General features: G+C 42.8%; 1 protein-coding gene across 1 annotated transcript; it reads right to left on the minus strand.

Moving 5' to 3' along the window:
* Positions 1–3890: 3890 nt before the first annotated feature.
* On the minus strand, positions 3891–10579 carry LOC131681120 (uncharacterized). Its single transcript, XM_058961830.1, has 3 exons — positions 9142–10579; positions 6557–8202; positions 3891–6476 (listed from the first exon to the last, which is right to left on the minus strand). The coding sequence occupies exons 1-3, from the start codon at positions 10577–10579 to the stop codon at positions 3891–3893; spliced, it is 5670 nt and encodes a 1889-aa protein (XP_058817813.1).
* Positions 10580–20351: the final 9772 nt, after the last annotated feature.

A 20351-nucleotide genomic window follows, 5' to 3' on the forward strand; every position in this document is an offset into this window, starting at 1 on the left:
CCACAGGAGAGAAGAAAAACCGCTGGTGGTGGAGGTAATGAGAAGGCCAAAAAACCAAAGGCTGTCGCAAAAAACAGACTGCGAAGAAGACCAACGCTGTCGCTGCAAAGGCGGTAGCAGCTGGCAATAAACAGAACACCTGCTAAGAAAGCTGCCCCGAAGATCACCGCCAGCAACTCGCGCGTCCGCAATGTTGCCAAAACAGTCCTTTTCAGGACTAACAAAATCTACTTGTGAAGAATGAAGTTAATGCTATTTCTCATGTTTCTAGCCTGAGCACCGCTCACCTATTCAAATTGAGTACTTTTCAGTTCCAATAAAAAAAACGAGCATGTAATGTCTGACAACGGAAGAAGTTTCAATTAAAAATTCTTGCAATATAATTAATTTGGGCCTGAAAAGGACCGTTGGTTTGTTTTATTGTGGGAGGAAAATTCCGTTCATTTCCGATAGCGGCGAATTTCTCACAGGGTGGCAATTCCTGTTCCGTAGAATTTGGCTCCTCAACGTCACCAGCGGTTGAGGTACTTTCGCGACGATGGAAATAGTAATTTTCAATTTCTTGACCATAATTATCATAACGAATCATCTGAAGATTTCCCATTCAAACGTGATTACGTTAAATAGCAATAGATTTGAATTAACGCCCCGAAATGTAGTCACGACACTCTGGTTATATCGCAGATATTACCCACGCATATTTTTTAACTAACTTGAAAAATAATTTCAAATTTCACCACTCTACACATCACTAGCAGACTGAGCAATGAGTGATGTGTGCGGGGACCGTCTGAGGTAGATCAGTGCGTTGCGTCTTCCGTTCAAATGTTCAAACAAACTTGATAAAGATAATATTGTTAGTGTTTTTTGCCCTGGAGATGCAATACAATATTATTGTAAGAAACCCGTGACCAAACGCCATCTTTCTTTAATTGATTCAGCTATTTAATATTTTTATTATACGTGCAGAAAGTAACCATAAACGGTTTATAACGCTACAGCTAAACCAATCATGTCAGTGTCGCACCCATGGACAATAGTTCAATCCGAAAATAGAGAGCAAAAGTCAGCAGCATCCAACGAGAATCGAAAGCGCATCATTTGCCAAAGCGAACACAAACGGTCCTTTTCAGGAACACCATTATTTTAATGAAGAATTAATTAGAAGTCTTTCCCTTTTCCGAAAAATCCCGTTGATAACCTACATATTTATATAAATAATCCCAATGTATTCTACTACACTCCAGTTATGTCTCTGACATTACCCACCCATCTTTTTTTCGCTTCCTTCCATTTTTGACCGATTACCGATTCCGACAAACAAATCCACCTATATAGTCCACCCATCAAAGAAGCTCGGCAAATAGAGTTCTTAAAATTCTTCTCAATTACACATTTCTTTCCTTTTTAATCATCTTCTTTTTTAAATTGTTTACTGGATTTCCTCAAACACAGACACTTAAGCGGTTACAAAACTTTCGCCATTAAATTTAGCATCAAAAATTAAAAATTGGATATCTTAAGTTATAAACTTTGAGAATTTTTCAGTTCCCGCTTATATGGGATCAAGAACCACAGTGTTGTCTAATAGGTTTAGCATCACTGTGGTACCAGCTGGGTATTGGAATTTACAGTGACCGCATTCTGTAATGCTCAACTTCGGAACCAGGACAAAAGAATTACTATCGACCTATGGGAGCGTTATATTGGTCGTTTGAAACAAAGTTTGGGCAAATCCGTTTAACCATCTCTGATAAAATTGTGCGGCAATATTTGGCAGTCACACAGGTACGTTCGAAGCTCGTCAACCGACCCGGTGGTAGTAGGTTGAGTTGAAACATGTCTGATTATCTCCCATCCGGTTCTGGATGCTATCCCCATGAACGATCGTGTTCAACCCTAGATTGACCTCACTGCTTATGCAGATAACCAATGGATCACAGTAGGCGACTACATACAACGAGTTGAAAGAGCGGCCTGGAGGGGAGGCCAACCAGTATGGAGACATTCAAAAAAAATCAAGTGTGTTTGGAGAGACACACGAAGCAAAGGCAGACGCGGTTGAGTTTGCACGGAGTGGCAAGCTGCAAAGATCACCGGTTACGACACCGATAGCCGCAGCAAGTACTAGCAACAGTATGATACAGCGTGAGCCACAAGGAAACCAAATCAGTTTCCTGAATCGATTATTCACCTCGACATCAAGAAGCGACACCACCCAGAATGACTCACAACTTGGAAAGTCGAGCTTGACGGAGGTGAAAACCGATCGACGAGCTCTATGAATTCGTAAAGGACAAGACCAACGTGCACATCAAAGTCAAGCAGCTAGTGACGAACATTAAAACTACCATAACAGCTGCTGAACGGGAGCAGAAGGCACTCTTGATGAGAGCTGAATCAGCGCTGAAAAGGCTCTGACGGAAGCGGCAGAACACACAACGGCAATACACGCTCAGAGAAAAGAAGACAGACCACGTCGGAAGAGTAAGAAGACGAGAAGAAACAGAAGAGCGAGCTAAAGTCCACTAGCGATCAGAGGAGCATTGGAAAGGACTGTGGCTGGCTCATTGTAGAAAGCGAACAGGCGAATCGGACAATACGACAACAGGAAAAAGAAAATGAAAAACAGGGTAACAAATAAAAACGCCAGCCTCCTCGGAAAAAGTAAAAGAACGAGGATCTGATTGTCGAAATGAATAATGACATATCGTACGCGGCTCTTCTCAAAAGAGTGAGAAAGGAGCCAGAGCTGAAGGAGAGCTCACGAAGGCGAGATGATCTTCGAGATAGAGAAGAATCCTTCCGTCAAAAGCTCGATCTGTCGCAAGTTAGTTGCTAAATCCTTGCGAAACGAAGCGAACGTGAGAGCTCTGTGACATGAAGCTGTGGTCACTCGGTCAAATGTCCGCATGAGTTCATGACTGAAGAAGAACTGAGTAGTGCACTGACCGAGCAGTGCAACTTAGATGTACCGGCGACAATCCGATTTAGGAAATCGTATGGAAGCACTCAAACGGCGGCTATTCGATTACCGGTGGACATTGACAACAAGCTGGTAGAGACCGGCAAAATAGAAGTGGGATGGTCGGGTGTGCCTCGAGAGTTACTAATTCAATGAGGGGTTGCTTCCGGTTCATGGACTTCGGATATCATATTTACGAATTCACAATAAGCAATTCTGGACGAACAGCAGGACAACACAGTCGACAGTCCCGGGGCCAAACGACCACCCCGTCCCACGGAACATATGCAGTAGGTCTCCTGGTACTTTCAAAACTCATTAGCAAAAGATGGTGGTACTAGATTCAGATGGACCATTCCTGAATTTACATCGATCCTGCTCTGAATACTACTCCCATTAGGGATAGTGTCAGCCCCTTGCATGACCTCACTTCCACTTAGATAATCATGGGGTCACGTACGGCCACTATGTCCAACTGGTGGAGATATCGGCCTGGAGTTGAGATCCAAAAATGAAGAACAACTGTTGGGGGAATTTTCGGGGTCTCTTCAGCAATACACCGTTGTTCTGGATGTTACGCTAAAAGCTAAATGTATCGATTAATTTATTTGTTTGGTTTTGTGTTCAGTTCACTCACATTGGTCACCCTAATTCACTTTTACTCCAATCTTCCCACTGTCAGCAATCTGACCAAAACACACAACTGTAATTATAAGTTCAAATTAATATTTTCTACTCACCATACTTCTTGCTTATACTATTTACCCCAGCCTCGCTGGCAAATGTGAACTCCGTGATGTTCTACAATTTAAATTCACTCAAATTATTCGTACTCCACAAATCAACGCAAAAGTATCAGTCTGTCAAACTTCTTTTGACAATTCTCCTTTTCACACAACCGTCAAAATCCGTCCGAGAGCTTGTGTCAGTCCTGCACTCGACGCGCCGCGCTCTCCTGCAACCGGGGGGTACTCGAGGGCCTGGTGCGATCCTCCGTAACATTCCCCGACCCGTAAGGCTGGTCAGGTGAGTCCGCTCCAGTCTTACCTCTATCTACATCCAGTCTCGCCAGTTTGGCCACCGGTCGCCGTTTGATTCCGTCGGCAGTCTGTATCACCGCATCACGTATTCTTCCATCACTTCCTTTCATGACTTGAACGACCCGACCCAGAACCCAACCGTTGCGAATTTTCTCTTCAACGATGACTACCAAGTCTCCAACTTCAATCGGTTTCGTCTCTTCGAACCACTTTGTTCTGCGAGCAATAGTTGGGAGATACTCTCGTACCCATCTGCGCCAGAACTGGTTCAACATAGCTTGGCACAGCTTCCAATCTCCTCTGCAAACCATCTTTGGCTCCGCTTGCTCCTTCGGCGGCTGTACCACTCCACGGGAACTCGACAAGAGAAAATGGTTCGGTGTCAGCGCCTCTTGCTGCTCCGCCTCGAGGGGAATGAAAGTTAACGGTCTGGAGTTGACGACGCTTTCCGCTTCGATCACAAGAGTAGCCAGTGTCTCCTCGTTCGGAATCCTGGACGTATACATCGCCGCCAGAGATACTTTGACCGACCTCACCAACCGTTCCCAAGCACCTCCCATGTGCGGCGCGGCAGGTGGGTTGAATATCCACCGAGTGTTCGTATTGGTGAAGGATTCTGCAAGCTGTCCGTCTATGGCGATCATCTCCTTGCGCAGCTCGTTGTTTGCCCCAACGAAGTTCGTTCCTTGGTCGCTACGTATTTCCGCCGGGGACCCTCTCCGTCCGACAAATCGTCGTATTGCTTGCTTGCAGGATTCGGTCGTCAGCGTGTGTACAACCTCAAGGTGAATTGCACGGGTTGTGAGACACGTGAACAATGCGATCCATCTCTTCGCAGTGCTGCGGTTGACTCGAACAGCGATTGGTCCGAAGTAGTCAATTCCTACGTAGGAAAACGGACGTTCGAAGGCCTTTACTCTGGCCACCGGAAGCGGCGCCATGCGTGGGATCACCGGAACTGCCTTGTTTGCTTTGCACATCACACACTCCCTCGCTATCTGCCGTACTATCGTGCGCAGCGTAGACACATAGAAGCGCTGCCTCACCTCATTGACGACAGTCTCCCCATTAGCATGCAGGAATGTCCTGTGATACCACTCCAGCAGCATACGGGTGACTACATGCTCCTTAGGTAGTATTATCGGAAATCGGGTATCGTAAGCCGCGAATGAGGCCTCAGGGATCCTGGAATCTGAACGGATAATTCCAGTGTCGTCCATGTATGGTGACAGTTTCCTGATTTTGCTAGTTCTCTCAAGTTTCTGTCGCCTCATCTTCTTATGATCTTCCTTCGTCGTCAGTATAGCAATTTCGTCGGGATACATTTCACTTTGGATCAGTCGGTAAATGGTTGACTCTGCAAGTGCCAGCTCCTGCTGCGTGATAGGCCCTGCTGGTGGCGCTTCGTTTCTAGATCTCTGTTGCAAGATCTTTCGATATCGAAGAACATACGCAACCGCTCGCTGTAGTCGTGTCCAGTTAGAAAAACGGTCCCAATTGATGACGGACTTCAAAATCACTTCACTGTGTACCAGACAGGGTCGTAATTCCTCGTCGGTCGTCTCCTCAGCAGCATTTATTTCCGACGGCCACTGTGTTTCCGGCACACCTAGGAAAAACTCTCCGAACCATGGGCTATTCGCCGAGAAGCAGGGTCCTCTTACACCCCATTTGGTTGCCAAATCTGCGGGATTCATCTTACTCGGTACGTACCGCCACTTCGCCGCGTCCGATTTCGACAGTGTTTCGCCAACCCTACATGAAACAAACTGCCGATATCTTCGATGGTCCGCATTGATCCATGCCAATACAGTCTTGGAGTCGGTCCACATGACCGTCTTGTCTATCTTAAGCGTGTGTCCGTTGATGATTGCTTTGCGCAGTCGAACTCCGATTACCGCTCCATTCAGTTTCAGTCTCGGAATAGAAAGCGTCTTCAAAGGAGCCACCTTTGCTTTGCCACCAACCAACGCAACTCTGATAACGCTGCCCGGGAACTCTGCACGAAGATACGCTACGCACGCATACGCTTCCTCGCTTGCATCGACGAATATATGCAACTGCAGCGACACGACCTCCTTGATCGAATGTTCGGGAAAGTAGCAACGAGGAACGCGTATCTGGTTCAAATATTGGAACAAGGCGGTCCACCGGGTCCATTTCTCGTTCAATTCCAACGGAATCGGCTGGTCCCATTCGGTTTTTGCTCTCCATACTTCCTGAATTAGTATCTTACCGTGGACGAGAAAGAAACATAGTAGTCCAGCCGGGTCGAACGGGCTCATCACGACCTGCAATGCCTGTCGCTTCGTAGGACGATTCGTCTCAATCGCTAGTGTCGTTGAGAACGTGAAGACGTCTTCTTCTGGTTTCCAGTACATTCCAAGTACCCGTTCCATAGAGCAATTCTTGTCCATCTGGATGCATTTCTCGGAAGCGGGGTCATCTTCCCCGACCCGTGCCAGCACCTCCTTGGAGTTCGACAACCAATTTCGCAGGTGAAACCCGGCAAGGGAGTGGATGTGCCGAACTTCCAACGCTATTCCCCTACGCTGTCTGCACTGTCCAGATAATCGTCAACGTAATGTTTCCGGATTATGGCATCAGCAGCTGCTGGGAACTCTTGAGCATGTTCTTCAGCATTCCGGTTTTTTACATGTTGTGACGAGCATGGTGAACACGCGGCACCAAACGTAGCAACATCTATTAGATACACAGTGGGTTCCATGCTTGGGTCATCCCGCCAAAGCATCCGTTGTGCGTGGCGGTCCTCACGCCGAATTTTAACTTGATGGAACATCTCTTTTAAATCCGCGCAGAGGGCTACCCGTCTTTCCCTGAATCCGAAGAGCACTGTCAGAAGAGAGTTCAGAAGATCCGGTCCTTTCAACAGCATCGTGTTCAACGAAATGCCATCTACTTTGGCTGCGGCATCACAAAATATACGGATTTTCGATGGCTTCTTCGGATTTAGAACGACACCTAACGGAAGGTACCAAGTTCGTCTGGGGTCCGCCTCCTCCAGTTCCTCCGGGGTCGCCTTATGGATGTACCCCTTCGCCTGGTATTCGGAAAGCTGCCTCACGACACTCTCGCCAATCACTGGGTCTTTCAAGATTCGTCGCTCCAAGCACTGCAATCGACGAACTGCCATCGGATAGCTATCCGGGAACTCGAAACAATCATACCGCCACAGCAGTCCCGTTTCGAACCGCTGACCGACACGCTTCGTAGTTTTTTGAAGGATATTGTTCGCACGTTGTACTTCCGGAGATTCGGGACATCCTACAGCCTCGATACCCATACTTTCCACCGAGAAGAACTGTTTAACGAGATCATGCAGTGACCGATCATCCTGACACTCACAGATATGGAAACTGTGCGCGCGATCCACAGATTTTTCTTGTTTCCCGTATACAGTCCACCCGAGCCGCGACTTCGCCGCAATCGGTTCTCCAGGCTGGCCCACTCGTATCTTATGCATGGCAGTCACGTGAGCATTGTCGTTACCGATAAGAATACGAGGCAATGCGTTCTCGTAATCTTTGATCGGAAGACCTTTCAAATATGGGAACGACTCAGCCAACTCCGCGTATCGCAGGGATTGCCGTGGTAGGTCCAGCTTACTCACAGTGCGCACATCGTTCAGCGTGAACTTTGTCACTTCGGCTTCTCCACGAATCTTCAACGCAATCCGCTGAGAATCGGTCTCGATTCGTTTCATGTTAGCCGTCCACTGCAGACACAGTGGGAGCGAATCTCCTGTGACGCCCAATTGTATCGCAATATCTTCGTCGACCAGCGTCCGTGACGACCCGTCATCCAAGAACGCGTAAGTTGACACCGAACGGTTGGTTCCATGCAGCTCTACAGGGATAATTCGAAAGAGTGCGGCCTTGCCAGCGTAGTGATGATTAGTAACTGCGTCAGATCCTGATGGTTTGGGTTCGAGCTTCTCTTGTCTTGGCACAAGTGCACTCGGTGTCTGCTTTGAGTGTATCAGTGAATGATGTCGAAGCTGGCATCCGTCGATCTCACACTTCGTGCGGATTCGGCACGGTCGCTTTCCATGAGCTCCCAAACATATACGGCAAAGTCTGAGCTCCTGAATGGTCTTCCAGCGTTCGTCCAACGTCTTCTTGGCAAACACACCGCAGTTTTTCACCCGATGTTTTGGGTCTTTGCAAACCAGACATGCTGGATCGGATAAGCGCGCAGGTATATCCATTAGAGTGGGACATGGTTATATGAAAAAAATAAAATTTCGCTCCGAGTAACTTTTTGGGTCCCATTTAGCTCCCAGAACAACTCTGTAAATTTTTAGTTCGATCGGTGAAACTATATTTTTGCGCCCATGGTTTAAAGTTTACATGGGATTTCGTATGGGGAAATCTACTTTTGCATAATAATTCTTCCAAGAGTCGCCCGTTACCTCCTAAAAATAAATAGATGACTGATTTTTATAGGAAATTTGTCAAGAAAACAAAGTCTAGAAGACCACGAAACAATCTGATGCTTGTGGAAAAAGTTATTAAGAAAAAACCGATTGATGCCCTGAAGATCGATGAAATTTTCACTTTTCTTAGCATCACTGCTACTGACGGTCGAATTATATACAAAATTTTTAACTTTCTCTTATTATGTACAAAAGAAGCCCCAATTTATCCCCCAAAACCCTTGCGAAGTGGCCAAACAGCATAGATAAGTAATTTAAACACATTAAGAGAAGATCAAAACAAAATTGCATAGAATTGGAAAACCAACAGCAGTGGTGCTAGAAAAAATGAATATTTTATCAATCGTCAGAGCATCAATCGGTTTCTGCTTAATAACTTTTTTCTCAAGCGTCAGATCGTTTCGTGGTTTTCGAGACTTCGTTTCTTTGTTAAATTTCCTATAAAAGCCACATAACGATTTATTTTTAGGAAGCAATGGGCGACTTCCGGAGGAATTATTTTGTGAAAGTTAGTTTTTCCATGCAAAATCCCATGTAAACTTTAAACAGTGGGCGCAAAAATATAGTTTCAGGGATCGAGCTAAGAATTTGCACAGTTGTTCTAGGACCCAAATGGTATCTGAAAAGTTGCTCGGAGCTGGATTCTATTTTTTGTCCCACCCTAATATCCATAGCCTCACCCTTCCCCGGCGTTTTCGCTGGTTCTTCTGCGACGTGTGCACCGCAAAAATGTTTGTCCTTAGGCCGGAATTGCTGTTGCGGTTGTCTCGGTTCGTAGTGTAGTGTCACATCATTTGCCGCTCTAACCAACGTCGACATGTACTGGGAAAATGATCGAATGTTCACCTCTCTGCACCTTTCCTTATACAATGACCAATCAAGCTTCGTGTTCACAGGTAGCTTGTCCACTAGCTCGAACAATAACATTGGATTGTTCAAATGCGCCTCATGACCGCCGGCTTCCAGGTGATCGCACAGATTTTGAACTGCCAATCCGTATCCGATAAACGTGTCGAGCCGGTCTTGCTTCGGTCCTGGGACGTTGCGCACCTTCTGCAGCAACGTGTGAATTAACAGCTCTGGTCTACCGTACAGCGTCTCAAGCGTGGCAATAACATGTGACACAGGTGCCGGTAGTAGTAAACGACTTCGTACTGCTTCGAATGCGTTCCCCTTCAAACACCGCTGCAGTCTGGCCAAATTCTCTGCATCAGAATATCCGCACGCTTCCGTCGTGTTGACATAAGAGCTGATGAACAGAGGCCAGTCCTCTGGATTTCCCGAGAAAAAAGGCAGCTCTTTGGAGATCACCTGTCTGGCCGCAAGCTGCTGCGGATTCGGTCCACCGTGATAAGGCAACCGAGTTGGTTCATCCAACTGATTTGCGCTCTGGCCCTGTTGTCCGCCCTGATTCCACGTCGGTACTCTTGGCATTGGTGTCGCTCCGAAACCTGATAAGAAACGAGCTGTTGGTGCCGGCATCGATTGACCACCAGACCTCTGCGGTAGATGTCCACTGGGTTGCCTCAAAAAGGGTTGTGGTTCGAATCCGGACCTCTGCATCGGATATCCTCCGGTTGACGCTGGGATCGGCTCCGATTCGTCGGCTATTGGTCTTGGCTGCGATACGTTTTCGGGTATCAATCTTAATACTGTTGCACTGTTTGCACTCTCTCCAGTACCAACAACAACCGGACTGTTGGAGAGAAGACTTCGAAACAGACCAACTTGAATATTTGTTGGGGCATGATTGAAGGGTTTCGGTTCATTCCCGGTTTGTGTGGGAGGGAAAGTTCTGTATACCTGTGTAGCTAACTGCATACCCCTGATACTCGGTAAGACGGGTTCTAACACTGGCTGGGGTGGATCTAGCTCGCTAGTGACATATTTGTGTACAACACTCTCAGAAGTTCGACCAATGAGACCCCCTAATGAAGATTGTACTGCTGTATCGTTCAGTGAAATACCTTCTAACGCCCTATCCAAAACGGTTTGCTTATCGCTAATTGGTAGCTTACGGCATTCCTGTCTAGCGCCTGTCCCGGATGTCGTTGTATTTTCCGTCTGCTGAACAATCCCAGTTGCTGTCTTTGTGGGTCTCATCATAGTTGAGCTCATAGCCTCGTACTGTTGACTCCGCCACTGCCTACTTTGCTGTGCGAACTCTGCTGTGAAATCGCACTTTTGTCGTCATCATCCTCATTTCCCAACTCCAGTTGCTCCCGTAGCCGAAAGGTTTCTTCCAGAGCTTCCGTTTCGACTTGCAGCTTCATCGTTTCGAACTCATTCTCCCGCTTCTCGTGTTCCAACTCCAGTCGTTTGAGCGCTAGCTTCTTCTGCGCTTCCAACTTCTCCATCTGCAGTTGAACCAACCTAGCTCGGGCACTGGCAGTGGTCTTTACAGAACTTGTTCTGGAACTTGTACCACTCTTGGGCCTTTCCACTGGTATCGTCGATGATGGCCGTTGACAGTTGGGACATGTAAAGGCTCGGTCTGGCTCTGCGATACTGTCGTTGACACCTACGCAACTGTAGTGCCACCACGACTCGCAATGGCAGCAGCTTACCATTCGGTCTGTATCCGCTTCGATACACGCCTGACAGTGGGTTTTCTTGCTCCGTGTGCTTGGCATCTTGAGCAATCTTTTAGTTTTGTTGGGGGAATTTTCGGGGTCTCTTCAGCAATACACCGTTGTTCTGGATGTTACGCTAAAAGCTAAATGTATCGATTAATTTATTTGTTTGGTTTTGTGTTCAGTTCACTCACATTGGTCACCCTAATTCACTTTTACTCCAATCTTCCCACTGTCAGCAATCTGACCAAAACACACAACTGTAATTATAAGTTCAAATTAATATTTTCTACTCACCATACTTCTTGCTTATACTATTTACCCCAGCCTCGCTGGCAAATGTGAACTCCGTGTTGTTCTACAATTTAAATTCACTCAAATTATTCGTACTCCACAAATCAACGCAAAAGTATCAGTCTGTCAAACTTCTTTTGACAATTCTCCTTTCCACACAACCGTCAAAATCCGTCCGAGAGCTTGTGTCAGTCCTGCACTCGACGCGCCGCGCTCTCCTGCAACCGGGAGGTACTCGAGGGACTGGTGCGATCCTCCGTAACAACAACTGAGAGGAAAAATCATGATATGCACCAAGAAGAGCTGAAGGAGCTCCAAAGACTTGCAGGTCTTGTGCTGGGTCAGACGTTCACACAATAAAATATTTTTAGATATAGTGATTAGTGATGATATGTTTATAGAAACTCTTGTTTATAGAAACATCTACTACAGCGTTTTTAAAATGTCATTTTTCTCCCTTTTATGTCAACCAATTATTTTTAATGAATCCAATTATTTGAAACGCTCGAAAAATCATATCTTGTTAAGAAGTATCTAAACAAGGATTATGCACAGAATATGGGTCATTCCTCGCGAAGTGATCAAAAAAAGATACAAACTTGAAATCGACTTTCACGGATTTGAACCAAATTTGGAGGAGTTGTTCATCTAGGGCCATAGAAACCCAAATTTTTGTGTCAATTGAACCACCTCTCGGGTCATGGGAGCACCCCACGTTTTGGCAAATTGCCAAAACCCTTGATTTTCTTCTGATCATATCTCCGGTTCTATTTATTCTAGAATCAAACCGCAAGATGGCTTTTGAAGAAAATTGTTCAAGGAGTCTAGAAAAATATTAATTTTTGGCAATTTTTAATTTTGAAAATTCTAATGCCATCGCGTTCCTCAGACATTTTTACATAAAAAACACTCATCATCTCAATATAATATGAGCGCATCCTGAGATATACCGTTTTGACCATTTTGAGATGACCCATATACTGTTTTAGGAGATTCGTGGAATTTTGGAAAAATGATTGCGCTTAAGGTTTCGGACTTGTCCCCGGTTTCCCTAAACAGGTTGAATAGAGTCTTCTCAAAATATTTAGTCTTGAGGACGAAAGATAGATTTGTTGCAGAACTTCAAAGGTTCTAACGGTAAAGAGGAACAGGTGTGTCTTCGCCAGGAGACATGCTGGTGGACTTGAGTGATTCGTTTTTATGCTCCGATTAGGGTCGAACTGATTTCATTAGAAAGGTTATTTGCTGGGCTTATACTTCCTTATTTCGTTGACGGGTCGGTTGCAAAAAATAACGTTCTCCTTTTCTTTCTCCTTCATTTTTGTCCGCATTAGGCGGATTAAAAAGTACTGTAGTAATAGACTCATAAAATAGCAATGTTCGTCCATCTGTCAACGAAGTTTGGCATCTACTGACATAAATAGGAGTGAAGGAACGCATTTCACCTCACTACCCAAACAGATACCAGTAGGTACTATCAAAGCAGATAGTATTTCGATATTTACTACTTGACATATTTAGGAAATCATAGATATACTGAAATTAATCGTTATTCATGTGATTCTATATCGCTTTCATCGAATGTAACTGTGCATCTGCTTAATTATAGGGGGCCCATAGTTTAATCCACACCGCTAGAGAACCTTGGTAGGTCTCCAGATACTTTTCAACTCTTCACCAAAAGTTGGTGGTACCAGGTTTAGATGGACCATTTCCGATTTTGTACCGTTCCGTTTTGAACACTACTCCCCATGAAGGATACTGTCAACCCTTGTATGACCTAACTACCACTTAGATAATCTTGGGATTACGGAAGGCCACTATGTACATCACACGGGCCCAGAGATGGGATCCAAAAAATAGAGAATTCAGAAAAACAATAAAAAATACAAACTGCGACTGTATCGCAGAAGCACACCGTGTTTGCAAGAAGTGAAAAACCAGTATCGAACCAAGTGGCTATCGTGAGTTTGAGCAGTGGCATGTTCCAAGAAGTGCAGAAGGAGCTCCAAAGGGTATCTGTTGTAGAGGACGACATGATAAACTATAAATTTAGCAGCACTAACGATACAGCAGTTGAGATTGAGAAGAGTTTGATTAAAACAAACTTCGATTATCAGAACACCGGAAGAGGAAGAAAAAACGGAAGCTACAAAGTATAGAGAATCAAACAACTATAAGTAAAACATAGATATAATTATATACAATTTAATAAAATATGTTCACTCACTTACGGCCCTGAAGACATTCAACGTCTTTAGGTTTAATTTGGTGCAAATCTTTTGGTAAATGTTTATACAATTAATTTTTTCTATTGAATAAGTGTCTTAGAATCGCGACTAAATGAAACAATGTTCGATATTTCACTATTCTTAAGGACATTATACATGCGAGCCACAACATAGCTTCTACGCCGCACACGCCCTTCTCCCCTGTCTAACCATGTGTCTGACATGAGCAAATATAAAAATACGTTTTTCAATACACTAACCTTGCCAATGTACCACGAAACTGCTACTTGAGGAAGCTAAAACATTTTCCTATACAATCAACCCGAGTTTTTGACGGAATTCCATCTGTAGCTCTTACTTTGTGCGAAAATATCACCCCCCTTCACCTGGGGTTTCTTTTCGAAACACTCTTATTTTTCTTCTTTTCATTTTCAGAACCCTTTTTTCAAATGCACTTTAATCACAAACCACTGAAAAAACACCCGCGAAACTTTAATCGTTTACTAACTAAACTTCAAATTATCTGCCACTGTGCAGATGACCGAAGGAAAATGTCCGAAAACTCTCATTTGTGCGTTTGAATTTTCACTTCGAATTCCATTTTTCCTCAATGTAAACAAGCGCCTAGCAACAAGCGTGCATTAGAGTGGGACATGGTTATATGAAAAAAATAAAATTTCGCTCCGAGTAACTTTTTGGGTCCCATTTAGCTCCCAGAACAACTCTACAAATTTTTAGTTCGATCGGTGAAACTATATTTTTGCGCCCACTGTTTAAAGTTTATATGGGATTTCGTATGGGGAAAACGTCTTTTGCAAATTAATTCTTCCAAGAGTCACCCGTTACCTCCTAAAAATAAATAAATGTATGATTTTTATAGGAAATTTGTCAAGGAAACAAAGTCTAAAAGACCACGAAACGATCTGATGCTTGTGGAAAAAGTTATTAAGCAAAAACCGATTGATGCCCTGAAGATTAATGAAAATTTTACTTTTCATAGCATCACTGCTGCTGACGGTCGAATTATATACAAAATCTTTAATTTTCTCTTATTATGTACAAAAGAAGACTCAATTTATCCCTGAAAACTCTTGCGAAGTGGCCAGACAGTATAGAAAAATGATTTGGAGACATTAAGAGAAGATCAAAACAAAATTGCATATAATTGGACAACCAACAACAGTGGTGCTAGAAACAATGAATATTTTATCAATCGTCAGAGCATCAATTGGTTTCAGCTTAATAACTTTTTTCTCAAGCGTCAGATCGTTTCGTAGTTTTCAAGACTTTGTTTCTGTGTTAAATTTCCTACAAAAACCACATAACGGTTTATTTTTAAGAAGCAATGGGCGACTCCTGGAGGAATTATTTTGTGAAAGTTAATTTTCCCATATAAAATCCCATGTAAACTTTAAATGGTGGGCGCAAAAATATAGTTTCAGGGATCAAGCTAAGAATTTGAACAGATGTTCTAGGACCCAAATGGTACCCAAAAAGTTGCTCGGAGCTGGAATCTATTTTTTGTCCCACCCTAGCGTGCATTCCTGGCTTCCACATAACTTCACCTTAACACATCAACATAGTACGCATAGGACTACTACGATCGTATAAATCGCGCCTCTTACGAAAAAATGAACATCAGCTTTCACGAGGGCAATTTTCAAACGCCTACTATCTCCCAGTGAAACGACGCCGCACTGGAGGGATCTGTTTATTGATTCTAGGGACAACTTTCCGAACAAAATTTGTCGATTTCGACCGGTAGGTATGTGAGTGGTGTGCTCGTGAACAGCAGGCACATTTCGGACTGATTAAATTTTCATAGAACTATGTCGTAGTATGTATATATGGAGTGTGACTTCGGGGTGACTGAAATCCATCGAGTCAAGTTCATCGATTGCCGATTTTCGGTACCGCAACTGCCCTGAGGCGTGCCGGGGAACTGATGACCGGCTAAAAAGTTTGTCCCCAGAGCTATCCATCGACGAAACCGCATACAGGGGGAAAATACTGTCTGATTTAGCATATGGGCTTTTAGATTTGCTCTGACCGAATCGTTTGATTCAATTTGGACGGTTGAATTCGATTACCATGAACTTTCTGGCTGACTGGAAATGGATAAAACTCGGGTGATTTAGGAAAAACTTTTCCCGTTCGCTTACATGATAAATACGGTATTCGTGTTTACGTAAGCGGAACTGCCAATTCCGGTGATAGCAAAAATAAATACCGAACTAAATACTGGACAGTTGAAAAACTTTGCTACAATCAATGTAATCATCAACTATTCAGATGTATTGATTCGGTGACTTAGAATGTCTGGTCGGTGGTCGTGCTATCTGTTCATTTTCCAATTTGGGTCGAAACGGCCACAAAAAAGTGAGTGAAAATCGCATCGCTAAGCTGGGAAAAGCGTGGGAAATAATTTATTTAATTCCTTTCGCAAAGCTTGATCGGTCCCATTCCAGCAATCGCCTCGAAATTGAACCTTTTCCTGGCGATCATTCGTTCGTTCGTTCGTTTGCCGGTTGAGTTGGGCGAGGGAAGCTCTGAAACAAATTCGACTAAGTGACGTATGTATCTAAGTTTCCGTTTAAAAGTCCATTTTCTAAATCAAAAATACTCGATTCTAATTTAATGCAAAGCCTTGGTACACAACACCGTGACAACGACTGTTTTAAAATATCGGCGCCTACTTCCTACACAACAAACACAAGAAATATATCTATAAGTTTCATTCGCTCAAAGATTTAGGACACTTTTGCGATTTGTTTGAAGAGGGAACAGCAATCTGCGGTGAAAATGAAGAAATCAAGCGGTAAAGAAGATTTGTGAAAATGGAAATAAATGCAAGTTGAAGGTTTTTTTTCATTTTCGGCGGGGAGGTTTTTTTTTATACGACTTTTCAGTGCGGAATATAAAAATCTACATAAAAACTGACTGGTGGAAATGGTTGGAACGGTGTGAATATCACTTTTTTCTCCGAATCAGAAAGAGGAAAAAGGACATCGATGATGGTGGGAAAATTGTTAGCTTTTGTAGGAATTGAAACGAATCGCGTGAAACGTGTGCGGTGTGGTTTAGGGGGATCGGACCGGGTGTTGGAAAACCACGAACATTTTCAATTTATGCCATCTATCGACGATTGGCAGACACAAATGAAGATAGATGAGCTTCGAATTGCGAGTATTTTGGAGGATAATTTGCGCCAATTTGTATTACCGTCAGACAAGGATTTAGCGGGATGAGAAAATTGATTAAAATCATCGTTGCGTTTATGGTGAGAAGATGACGACATGCCCTATTCATCACTTTCCGAATATTTTAACACCTAATCAGTGTCATCAATTATTTTCTCTACTTAAAATCTGCGACACTGTTCATCAATGTTGAAAAACGATAAAGCTCTAAACGCTCGAAAGCCATTCACTCGAGTCGTCTCATCTAAAAGTGGTTTTGTTTTACGGTCGTCTCGCTGCGTGCTCCTGTTGAAGGAGAAAACTTTTCAAATCAAATTCATGTTTTTATGGTTAATCTCATAATAATCAGCAGCATTTTTGTGATCATCATCATCATCATCATCATCATCACAGTAGGCAAATCATTCTTTATGGGATTGCTCGTTTTCAGCTAATAAACTGCCGCTTGTCGCTCAAATCGTAGCAGGCCGCCCGACCGACAGCGACATCGGAGGGTGGAAAGAAAATTGAATCACTGCTGTCACGATTAGAGTGCCTAATAATAAGGCGTCAAAATGGATTATGCAGTGAGCGTAATTTTACGAAATGTGGAAACTTTCTCCATTTGTTTATTTTTTTTTTTTGTGTTTGCGAGTATTGCCTGGAAAGTTATGAGCATCCAGTGTAGAAAACAATTTCCACGATTGCATTATCTGATAAGTGTACTGTTTGACATTGATGCCCAAGGCGTTTTCGGTACGGATTGTGGAGTTACGTGTTTGTTTACTTAGTAGGCGGTGACATCAATTAAGGAAGACATTATACCACGTTATACGTTCGGAGATTCGACTTAAGAATATATTGTATTTCAAATCAATGCTATGCAATTTTAAAAGAGAGGGCGACTTCCGGTTGAGCAAAATTCTTTGTAACCCTTACAGTAAGATGGATAAGATGACGAAAAACGAGGTCTGACACAATTTGAAAATATCCACACTATTGGGGTTAAAAGGTGCTACGATCAAAAATTGATCACCTTCAATTTGACGCATTTTGTTCAATGTGCGTTAAATAAACCTAGCATCATGTCTAATGTTCGCTTTTGACATTTGCTCTTGTGAAGATGGCGTCGAAGCGAGAGATACTACGAAGCATTAATTTTGCTCGCGCTTTGCGAAAAAAAACTACTCGCATACCAAGGATTGTTGAAATAAACTGTTGAAGTTCACAAAGAAATATCTCCTGTGGCAGGACATCTGTTCCTGTGAATACTTAAGTAAAATTCAAACGCCAAGTACGTTTCCCTGTGCATAGTGCATAGTTGCAGAAAGTTTGAAGATTTGTTAGTAATCGATCAAAGTTTCGGGTGTTTTTTGTTGTGGTGGTGTGCATTTGAATAAGTGTAACTAAAATGAGAACAAAAAAATAAGAAAGTTTCAGTGGTGCGACATTTTTGCACAAATTAAGAACTTAAGATAGAATTCTGCTAGAAAAAGTTTGCTAGAAAAATACTCGAAATTTCTCTAGCAGCAGTTTTGTGGCACACCGTCAAAGTATACCTATTTGCCTTTCTCATATAGAAAAGATATGCGATCATATACCATTCGATCTCATATACCATTCGACTCAGTTCGTCGAAATTGACAAATTTCTGTATGTGTGTGTGTTTTAAAAACTCACTCACTTTTCTCAGAGATGCCTGAACCGAATCGCTCAAACTTGATTTCAAATGAAAGGTATAACGCTCCCATAAGCTGTTATTGAATTTTTTGTCGATCGGGCTTCCGGTTCCGGAGTTACGGGTTGAAGAGTGCGGTCAGTCAGCAAATTCCCATATAAAATGGTAACACCATGATGTCCTAATGGTATAATACATATTAAAAAGGGTACATCATAACTCGTATTTGCGGGTCTAGATCACTAATGATCATTCTAAGCAACTTTGACCACATTGGCCACTTATGACGGTTCTTGATGCCCCGGGTACTTTCCAAGTTCGTAAGTTAATCTCACGCCTTTTCTCAGGGAATTCTTGACCGATTTTTATAAACTTAGTTTCAAATTAAAGATACAATACTCCCATGGACTGTTATTGAATTTCATTCGTATCTGACATTTGGTTCCGGAGTTACAGGTTGTTTATTGCGACCACATAGGTATTTCTTATATAAACCGGTACAATCGTAATACTTCAAAGGTTTCCATTTCTATTTGCAAGTCTATATCACTGATGGCCAATCAAAGATTCTTTGAATATATTGTCCACTATAGACAGTTCCGGAATTTTCGGGTTCTGGACGTATTCCAGAATTAGTCACATCGATTACTCGGTGATGACTGAACCGATTTTCATAAACCAAATCTCAAATAGTAGGTATAATATGCGGTTGGGTGTTGCATACTCCATCAGCCCCCTCTCAGCTTCCCCTCACACCATCTCTTTTTACATCAAAAGCCCCGCTCCCTCCCCTTTGACCTATGTTCTCTTCATCCGCCATTTATATTTTTAAAGAATTTCGTCCCATAGCCTTATATTATAAGTGAATTTGGAGTCGCGCAGCTCAAATTTGATATCGAAAAGAGCAGATCAATTCATCTTATAGTGATGAATTGATTTTGTCACACATTTTATGATTTAAGTTTTGATATCAGTTGTGAGTCGTGAAAATCTACAGGAAGAAACATTATTGAACACTGTAAAATGTAAGCCGCTCTTTACTTAATGTAACCTTAAATGCTAATAAATGATTTGATCTTCACACAAAAAGCTGATCCAACGAGTGTTCATTAACTGTACCGAACAAAAGATTTTAACAATCCCGAAATTTCCTATGGACTGATTCGAACAATGAAGAAGACTATACTACCGTGATCCTCATAACAGTCCCATTTGCTATGGGTTTCCTATGCAGGTGGGACCGTTATACGTATCACGGCAGCAGTTCATGAACAAGAATGACCGCTTGGTGAACGAAATCTTTCGTAAATTTTACACGTTCAATGTATACTACACGAATGTTATCGTTGATAACGACCTTATTTTTCGTGAATGAAACGAAATGTTTTGTTTTTTTTAATAAACGTGTGTGTATATTACGAACGATTTCGTTGGTCGCACGAATTAATTTCGTTTATCTTAGAAAAGTGTTCGTATTTATTATCCTCTTATTGTTTTCAGTCGATCTTTTGGGATCGATGTTTGACAACATAGATTTTTTTTATTTAAAAAAATCGATGTGGCCAAATCGATTTTATTGTGGTACGAAGAAATGGCCGCTTGATGAACGAAAATTTTCGTGAATTTTACTTATTTAGGTTACATTGCACGAATGTAATCGTTGATAACGGCATTATTTTTCGTGAACGAAACGAAATGTTTCGTGTATTTTAATAAACGTTTATGTATATTACAAACGATTTCGTTTGTCGCATTCGATGTTTTAGGATCAATGTTTGACAGCACCGACTTTGTATTAATTAAAAGGATCGATCTGGCAAATTCGATTCTATTTCAACCTGCTCATCATTATTGAGTACTAGAATGATTGTGGTGTGAAGAAATAGACGCTTGATGAACAAAAGTTTTAGTAACATTTACTTATCAAGCGTACAT

Source organism: Topomyia yanbarensis, chromosome 2 (assembly GCF_030247195.1).
Source record: "Topomyia yanbarensis strain Yona2022 chromosome 2, ASM3024719v1, whole genome shotgun sequence".
Classification (NCBI taxonomy): domain Eukaryota; kingdom Metazoa; phylum Arthropoda; class Insecta; order Diptera; family Culicidae; genus Topomyia; species Topomyia yanbarensis.

What these genes read in the sequence shown, in the direction of transcription:
- LOC131681120 (XM_058961830.1), bottom strand. Translation starts at nt 10,579, where the DNA reads ATGAGCTCAACTATGATGAGACCCACAAAGACAGCAACTGGGATTGTT. An exon ending in AGCGAAAACGCCGGGGAAGG is followed by an intron (nt 8,203 to 9,141) that starts GTGAGGCTATGG and finishes TATCCGATCCAG; the next exon opens with CATGTCTGGTTTGCAAAGAC. An exon ending in ATCTGGACAGTGCAGACAGC is followed by an intron (nt 6,477 to 6,556) that starts GTAGGGGAATAG and finishes TCGAACTCCAAG; the next exon opens with GAGGTGCTGGCACGGGTCGG.